Below are 10,000 nucleotides of genomic sequence, written 5' to 3'. Positions count from 1 at the left end.
GTCTGTTTGTCTGACGTACATTTGTATCGAGGATGCACAAACATTGTGCCGTACCCCACTCTGATTGGAGGATAATCAGTTGTTTGTTTGAAAGGTAAATGTCTATCTTCAACCGTCTTTCTCCTCCTGGGAGAGGGAGACGACTGGCTGGACACTCAAGCCTAGGCAAATGTGGGCACTGCCAGTGTTGTGCGATATTTCTGATATTGTTTTATGTATTGTCTGCGGACGATATCCTGAAGTGCAATTGTCTTCGCAGCAGCTAATGATGATACATCAGTTGTACAGTTAAGATCTGGACAGCCAGCTACAGTTTACACATAGCGGGGTTAAGATGAATGCTGGAAATAGACGTTCAAATATTCATCCAAGATATTTGAATATTTGATAGTTTGGTGACAGCATTGACGTCACGTCTGTCGTTATGCAGAGGTCAGTGTTAAACCTTAATAGCTGTTTCAACTTTTAATTTGAAAAATATATAGAGTTGCATTGCCCGTCTACTGAGGAATCGGCTAGCAGAGACATTATCATACTTGATTTTTTGGTGTGGCTTCTTTACACCTATGGGTAAAGAATGCTGATCGGAAAACTGACTACATAGGTTGGGGTTGCCATCACGAAATGCCAATGTCTTTTTACACAACATGCACTCCACTATTTTGTCTTTTGTGCTTGTTCCTAAAGAAGCCCCTTATGTGTGATCTTCCTAGCGAGTTTGGCTTCCCAGAAATCGTCTGCTCACTATATGCCTGTGATTAATTGTCATCAACAGTGGTCTCAGAATGCTCAGCTGCAACATCCGGTACATAACCAGTCAGCAAGTTTGCTGTCAATTTGGCTGTCGCCAAACGCACCTTGGAAAGGTGCCATCATTGACACTTACTTTGGTAGTGAGTAGGCTGCATGGTGTCCAACGCATTGAAGTAGAGGAGGATTGCAGCTTCAACTGGGGAACCTGTGTATCTACGCGTTCAAAGGTGTATGTGCACTGCACATGCCACTGCTGAAGTGACGTGCTGATCATTCACACATCACCATTGAAGGGTACGGTGCATCGTACTAGACGCTCTGTAGAAGATAATGCTTATGACCACACACTAAAGCAACTTTCTCCGCCTACAGTAACCAGAAGTTTACAGAGAAGAATAGAACAAGACATCTATAGTGAGGTAGAGGTCACACGAGCTGTACAGTTCTGTACCATTTTACATCGTTCAACCAAGAATTGTACTGAACTCAGTTGCAAAGTTTAGAACAGAGTTCATAAGCACTTTCTATGTTTAGATATAGCCATATGTGCACATCTCCTATAAAACTGCATGCTTACATGCAAGCTGTATATTCTAGTTTTGAGGCTAGGCTGGTATGGCATTTTAGCATAAGTTGTCCATTCCGTTTAATTCCATCGTTCTTGTTCACAGTGGTTAGTCACCATAAATCATGCCATACGCTGCCAGTGTTACATGTAGCTTAGTTCACTGTAGGTTGCAATCACATTACTCCATAGCTTCAGCAGATACTGTGGTCTTGACACGAAACATTCTTTCACATCTAAATGATCATCTCAGGAGACACAACGAGTCACAGATGTCTTCATCTGATTTGGGTATTCTTATCAAATCAGCTTTTGGAGATGCCGTTGAACGAAAGAGACATCGACTACCACAGACTGGGTCTGCAGAGGAAACAAGAGTGTATGCCTACTTTGGCCTCAAAGCCTTGAATGAAATCAGGTTTGAACCACCAAGTAAAGTAGTTCAATCAGGCATTATTGGTACAGCTACTCAAGCCAACACTGATCACCTGCAATACAGAATCGAAGAGTTAGAACAGCTGAGGACAGAGACAGCTGTCAAAGAAACAGAAGTCAGCAAACTGAAATCAAAATTGTCAGCTGAAACACAGAAATGACAAGAACTATAGAACTGTGCATAGAATGCCATTCAACTGGCAAACAGTGAGTGCAGTTTTTCAGCAAGAACTAGATGCATTATACATGGTTGGAGGACTATTTTTCTTTTATGAAGGCTCAAGTACTGCGTCAATTCAGCTTGTCCCAACTTTGTGGTTAGCTTGCAATGCATTCACTTGTCTGAGTTCAACCATTTTGACTCTCGACCACCCTACAGATGACTCTACAGAAGCATGAGTTCTTTGAAATGTTTACTGCATTACAGCCCTCTCCATCCTAGCCAGAAAAGGAAGCAACAGATTGAAAGGGCTACAATTACTGGTTGGTTTGATGCCTATTGCTAGGGCAGTACATATACAGGTGCTTGCTAGTCTCAATCATCTTGGAATTTCATTAAGTTACAATCAAACTATGGAATGGGTGAAGAGGCTTGCAAAGGAAACCGCTGAAGATTCTAACCTGAAGGAGGGGAATGGATTCTTGTCTTTGACATTGTCAGCTTTCTAAAAAGGTACGACATGATAGGAACAATGACACACAGAATCATGGGACTTCACCATCAGGCTAGCAGTCAAAGCAAGCTGGTTACCACCACCAGGGTTAACTGCAGAGATAGATGAACCACAAGGCTCAAGAGGGAAGTTACAGCCTGAATCCCTTCTTCCCAGCAAAAGGGATGCGGAGATATTTATGGACAGGGCTCAATTTACAGTTATGCAAATACTTACCAACTTTTGATTATTTTTATCACCTAAAATTACTCATCAAAGATAAAAAAATTAGATTACCAGGCCAAGAAGACCGAGATCCACTTACTTGCTCTCATGGACATCGATGAGAGTTTTATTAATAGTAACATTGATATTTTGCTATGATTTGCCAAAGATCTTGGTATGAAAGGAGACAAACAACAGTGTGTAGTAGGTGACCAAGCCACGTGTGCCACCATCAGAGGGGCCAAACATCACATGATTGATGATATAACAGTCTTACAGCAACTAACTTGGGCAAAAGATAATCCAGGAGATTTCCATTTTCTTTCGGAATGTCTCTGTGCTGTGTTACTTCTCTTCTGGGGGAGCCCTACTGAGATCGTGTCGCTGGCATATATCAGATGTCTTTTGAATCGAAAGAAAGTTGACAAAGATGCCAAGAAGTTTCAACCATCTGATGAATTTTTACAAAATGTCTCTCAGTCATATCTAGTTGCACCCTTGACTCATTTCCATGAGATGGAAGTCCAGACCAAGTGACACCATCAGCAGGCAATGAACTGTCTTCAATGGCTACAAGACAAAGCACATGAATTTGTTGTAAAAATGGTAGCTGTTCCAAGACATACAAGTCAGCAAGATACAGACCATGTCTACAACAGACACAGAAATTCCTTCCATGCAGCACTCATACTGGGAACTTCAAACTTCAATAAAACATGAAGATGGACTTGGTATCATTGCACATTGCCGTTGGTGGCTTATATATTTTCTGGCCTTGAAACATACTAACTACAACTATGAAACTGCCAACCTACTGCTTGCTAATCTAAAAGCTAACTTCTGTAAACCACTAGCCTACATAGTCAAGCACAACAGGGCTGTCAACACTTCTGGATGTCCTGGAAAGGCAAAACCAGTCAACATGGCTATCAAATCATAACCTAATTCTGAAAATTGTCCTTTGTTCATCTGGAAAAAATGTCACAGAGGAACATCTTACCACCACCAGACAACTATGGTAATCACAGTGCAACTGACTGCCAAACAGACATCAAGGTCGTGGCAAAGTCATCAATGCTAGACAGCAAAGTCACCAACAAGATACCAGGCAGACAATTGCAATCAAGTCAACTAGGTGAACCACCATTGGAAGTTAGGTGGAATGTGGCAATTGGCAGAGTGGATCAAGGAATTCTTTCAAAGAACTGAGTCAGTAGCTGACTTTGAATATGACAGGACAGAATACCATAATAGTATAGAAACTACTGAAGAGGTAGTATTGTAGATAAATGCTTAACACAGTAGCATCATCATTTATGTTTTACTGTCCTTCTTAACAGCTATTAGTTAAGTTGACTAATTGTTCTTCATACAAGGTACAACTTCCACTATAATATGATGTATGCACAGTTTGTAATGTCACAAGAAGAGTGAAACAATAACACCTACTTTTTAAACACATACAGCCAATACAATCACCTAATGCTATTCTGGTTGCTTATGTCACCAAGAGGTTTCCCAGCAACATTCCTTACAGTCTTGCTCCTAGAAGAGACTACCTTAGCAAACTCTTGGGATACAGACATAGACGTAACGTCATCAATATTAATTAAGCAAATGAGAGCTATTCTAATTATTTTATCTACTAGTTCCAATGGTATTAAGGCCTTCAATCCTGTCAAGAAATAATCCTTAGCAGCAGACAATCCCAGAGCCATCAGCTCCTTCTCTAGTAGATTTTGTTCTATTGTCAGTCGACAAATAACTCAACTACGTGTAGATTACTGCCTCACAGGCAATCTTTGTGAAAGTGCAGAATGGACAATATAAACAATCGGAACAGTGCCATTAGTGCACACAGAGCAGCATTTATCAGGGTCAAAATTAGGAGTTTCAGGAGATTCAAAAGGATATCTTTGACCAGTAAATCCCAAAGACACATGTCTTCTAAGCAAGCTGTTTGCATATGACGATCTGCTTCTGTTACTTCCTGCTAATCATATAGTAGTTGACAGACACACTGTAGCTGAGCTTTTTGACCACTATGACCAGACAGATGACTGTACATAAGGCCACCTGCTGAGCAACCATACGCTAAAACTGATGTTATGTCTGGAACTTCAACCCCTAGCACTATAGTAGCTATACTTACATGCATCTGACCAAATTTGAATGGGTGTTGATTTATTGCCGTTCCGTCATTGCTCGTTGAAGCATGGTAGATGCCAAACCAGTGTCTCTTAGCAAAGGAAGTCACACACTTTGAAAGATGAACATAATACTACAGCAAACATCTTTTGTTAGACCAAAATCACAGTTTTGGAGGACAAGCTTAGGACATTTAGCTGAATTAATACATGATATACAGGAGGAGACTGATCAGGAGACAGACCTTGTTTCTGTCCGAGTCTAATATCAATAGCCACAAATGACACCAATGCTTCAACTCTTTGGCTAGGACTTTCTTCAAAACACTGAAGTGGTTGCTTTTGGAGAAGTAAAGCTAAACATACACAAACACACCTCTTATCTGCACATCAAATCATCTGCTTTGAGCTTCACTTATACACTAGCTTGTAGTAAAGTTTCAGTTTCTCGACTAGCTTGTTGTCTTTTTCTAAACGTATCCTCACAACAGGGATACATTTTTCACTCCAAATAGAAATCTTTCAATCAGAAAGTAACAAGTGGGCAGATTGCACTCAGCAACACACAAGGCCTATGTGCTCATTCATGAGAGAAATGAGAGAACTTATGATAGTAATGAGACCAGTCAAGCAAGGGCAAGGCAACACGTAGCACAATGACTTACCGCTTGAAGTCGGCATTTCACAACAACATCAAGACCGTTCAAAGCTGCGGCTTCCTGCTTCAAGCTGCTGAGCACGAAAGTTTTCGGACTGAGTTTCTCTCCCAATGCACTTCGGAGCCACCTTTCTATCTTCGGATGTTTCCCGCCTCGCCATGATTTAAACCTCTGACTACTACAGTGTACTGACTGAGTTATTGCAAGCTGCAGTCGTTTAGTAATTAGGTCATATGATCCCCAATCATAGTATGTACAGACTCCGAGCAGCCAAAAGGAAAATACAATTCACACACAAACAAGAACAGTTCAGAACTTTGCTTAGTGCTGAGAACTAAACTTTTTTTGCTACGCTCCATAACATAGCTGTAATCTCTTACCAATGCTTGACAGCAGCCTAAAATTACAATGTCGGCAAGTACAGAGGCTAGCAATGCTAAAGTCCAATAAACAAAGCTGTTATCCTAGTTAATATCATTAGTATGACGTATGCTGTGGAATTTGATTACAAACTTACTCCCATCTAGTAAGGTGGTACCAAACCAGACGTAGTGGTGATGGCAGCGCATCCAGGGCTGCAATCCAGACTGTGTCTGGGGCGAGGCTAGGATCAGTCCATGCTTGCGTCACCATTCAATATGTTGATATATCACAATATAGTACCAGGGAAATTATCATAATTCAATTTTTGGATATGACACAACACTGATGGTTGCTAGATCATTCAACATCTGACATAGTAGTCTAAATACTGTCGAACGTGTTTGTAATACTGGTTTGTCTCCTGTCGAATAGAAAGGTAGCTTTGTAATGAGATATGATGCACATATGAGATGTTTGCCAAGATAATACTCTGTGTGGCCATTGTGCTCACGTTACTATCGAAGTGACTTGGTGTGAATCGAAGTGGTTACTGTACTGTTAATGAACAAACACATTACTGGTTGTCACATTATTTGGGTCACACGTCAATGTCATTCTAGGGGAAAGTATTGGTGTGGCTGACTGGCATTTGTTTGGATGGCATCTTGCTGTGATTGTAGACGGTAGCAGGGGATTGTTATGATCAACTGATAATTTGCTGTCAACCAGAAAACAAATTTGGCAACAGTTTTAATTGGCAATTCACTAGAGAATTGGCAAAATAAAAGTTTGTCAAAAGAATTAGTCAGACGGCCTGTTGCACGAGTGCTTACCTACTGGAACAAAATTGTCACCATCCATGCGTTACTGCCACAGTATCAAAGATCTGTGGTCATCATATTTACCGCAACGTCTGGAGCCCTTCAGTGCCACTGTGGTCACGGTTTCACTGACTCCCCCTTACATGGGCTGCATTCGTCTCCACGTGCCTGGAATAGCTGCATCAATATATACACAGTGGAAGAAAGGAACATGTCGTGTATGTCTCATGATCTGGTGAACCATACGTTGACGGAACTTGTAGATTGACAAAATGTATTGACCAACATTTTAAAAGATATTTTGGATTGTTTTGCCAATATTGATGTTGCCAAAATTTCTGGGTTTATGGTATCTAGAAAGTCTTCTCTATGTGTGAGATGGATATTCTGCTGGGCTCAAAAAGGGAGGGTCCTGTGTCTGATGCTCACGATGACACACACACACACACACACACACACACACACACACACACACACACACACACACACACACACACACACACACACACACACACACACACACACACACACACACACACACACACACACACACACACACACACACACACACACACACACACACACACACACACACACACACACAGGGTTTTCCCCAGGATCTTTTAGCAGGGCAGACCGCCCGTTTGGATTTTGAGGGTGTGGTCCTAAAGTATTTATCAACAACGTGAGAATTTCTGGATCTCAGGACTCTACACGAGTATGAACATTCTATCTATTTGTATGCATACAGAAGGCGCGAGAAGAGGTCGAGAGAATGATAAATAGAAATAGGGTAGGTATACACAGGAGCATACATGCTCCTGGTGTACATGTACAGCTTTAGCAATGTGATCTGTGCAGTTCCGCCTTCAGATCTGCCTTGTTTTGATATCAACAGGGAACACGCATTTAATTGCATTCTTTAAAGGGGAACTCTCATCAGAATCAACTATCTCTCAGATGAAAGCTGCCACTTCATGACACAACCCTTTGTAACCATTTACTGCAGAAGTTTAAGGTAACGAAGAAATAAAGCATTGAAATTACCTGCGTGGGCGTGTTTAGTACTCGTATGTGGCATGAGCGTAACTCTGATTGTTGGTTAGCAAGGAAGACCGATACCTGTTCACATTTCAAGGTAAGGATTGTGAGACACATGGTGTCAAGTTGTGATTTATTGACTAAAGCAAACTGGAACCCCAAAGTTATCACGCAAGTATCGACTGTGTCAATACAACCGTGGAGCCTCAGGAGACCCTTCTTAGATTAGTTTATAGATCATGTCTCGCTGAATTTTGGGTGCATTAGGAGCACTTGGTATGGTTAAACCTAAAGTAGTTACTTCGAGAGAGTATGGCTTTGTGTACATACGGGGAATCGTCTGAACAACTCGTTGCCGATTCTCTGCTTCTGTGGCTATCTGGACCGTAGGTTTCCTGCAGGAAGATACCAGGCCTTGTATCCTTCTTTCAACAAGTTTTAGTATTTGGTGAGAGCTCTCCTTTAAGCTTCATTGGTGAAATTGATCTAAATTAGTTGTCATTGTTGTCCTCCCACTTAGTGGTGAAGATCTCTTCACTGTCGGTGCTAGAGGTATCGTTTGATCTAACTTTTATTACCAATTGTTCAACTATACCGTCAGTAGCTCTGGTGGTCATATTAACCACATTCTTTAATATTAAAAGCAATGTATTAATATTAATAAACAGCCTTGTTTGATTTTAATTCTGGGGAAACCCTGCACACACACACATACACACAAACACACACACACACACACACACACACACACACACACACACACACACACACACACACACACACACACACACACACACACACACACACACACTTGCACCTAGAAGATAGTCATTCAGTATTAGTAGCACTTGTTCATTTCCATGTGGTGGATCTACTTCCAATATAGCACATCAACCATCACAAACTGTTGTTATATTGCTTGACTGTTTGCTAACCTAAGATTATGTCTGACCAACTAAGATATAGAACACGGGAACCTTTACGGCATCAGCATCACCACATATCACATAAACCAGCTACTGTTCGTATTACTCTTCGTATTCATTCAGTCGGTTTTTTACATTCATAGACTATGAAAAGAGTCCATTCTGCTGGCATGGACGTGACACTGACATTACAACCGGCCGATTTCTGGAGGATCCTTAAGAAGAAACTAAAATCGATAAAGAACTGGGAAGACTACATGGCCAAGTAACCAGAGACCGACTTATTTTAGTATTTATGGGTTCAGTTCATGCGAGCTTGCCGGTTCAAGAATTAGTAAGATGTCTGGAATATTTTTATTTCTACTGTTAATGGTGGTTGATTTAAGCATTGCGTTGTAATGCATGTATACTATAGACTGATGCGTTTTTTTCGTTTTGTACATTTTCTTGTGGGTTGTTGCAATCGTGTCTGGTATACACTTTGTATACAATTATTATTATTATTACAGTACAGTAGTTTGTAGTGCGTGTTTTGTGCGTTGGCTCAAGCTGCTGGTACACAGGATCCTCGGTTGCTACATTGCGTGCGTTAGCTATCACGCGTGTTGTTGGCCTAAGGTCTGTGTGGTTATTGGCCATGTTACTAAGCATGGTTTATCATGATATCATAACACATGATTCACTTGAACGAATTCACAGGATCTTTTTACCTCCATAGAGAAAGCTTAGTAGACTCACTGTCTAGTAGCTGCATTTTACTCATAGAAGCAAGAGCTCTTGATGGGATGGTTGTCAGATTCCTGAACGACTGGTTGTCTGGATTACAGTCCGCAGGGTTTTTTCGCAGGCAACTCCCAACTTGCGTATGAGCTGTTTAATTTGCGTTTAGAAATTTTTTAGCTGTGATTGGAATGTAACAGCAACAGAGAACTCTCTCAGGATGAAATGCAGTATATTTCCTAAGACCTAACAATTATCTCATTTATCCAAATTAGGCAATCATTGAATGAAATGCAAGGGTTTCACCAGTAGTGTAGCCAGCATTCCGTGATGGGGCACAGATCATATGTCTATGTTTAAACTATTTTTCAATTTGACTACTCTTAGTTTTGTGTGTATACATACATACACATGTATGTGTAAGTATGTATGTATGTATGTATTTACATGAGAAAATGTAACCCTTTTGTTTATGCATGGCGAAACTAACTCCCAGTGAACGCTTTAGGTATAGTGGTTGCGTTAGGCATATCATAAGTATGCAAATACAGATGATGGGGAGAAAAGAAACAATACATTAATTAATAGCTCCTGGAGAGCACTTGCAGAAAGAGAAAGAGTTAGAGTTGTAACTATATGCATGCTAATGTAACAATGATATCTAGCTTATAATTGATATATGTATGATTGCA

General features: G+C 40.7%; 1 protein-coding gene across 1 annotated transcript in view; it reads left to right on the top strand.

Moving 5' to 3' along the window:
• Positions 1-9,112, top strand: part of LOC134191034 (uncharacterized) — a 19,010-nt gene extending 9,898 nt beyond the window's left edge. Inside the window, exon 10 of the mRNA XM_062659593.1 lies at positions 8,732-9,112. Within this exon, the coding sequence (XP_062515577.1) occupies positions 8,732-8,857 (126 nt within the window). The 3' untranslated portion in view covers positions 8,858-9,112. The remainder of the gene's footprint in view (positions 1-8,731) is intronic.
• Positions 9,113-10,000: the final 888 nt, after the last annotated feature.

The sequence above is a fragment of the Corticium candelabrum genome, chromosome 1, assembly GCF_963422355.1.
Source record: "Corticium candelabrum chromosome 1, ooCorCand1.1, whole genome shotgun sequence".
Taxonomy (NCBI): domain Eukaryota; kingdom Metazoa; phylum Porifera; class Homoscleromorpha; order Homosclerophorida; family Plakinidae; genus Corticium; species Corticium candelabrum.
The sequence above is the reverse complement of the archived record's forward strand: the minus strand, read 5'-3'. Positions and strand labels throughout refer to the sequence as shown.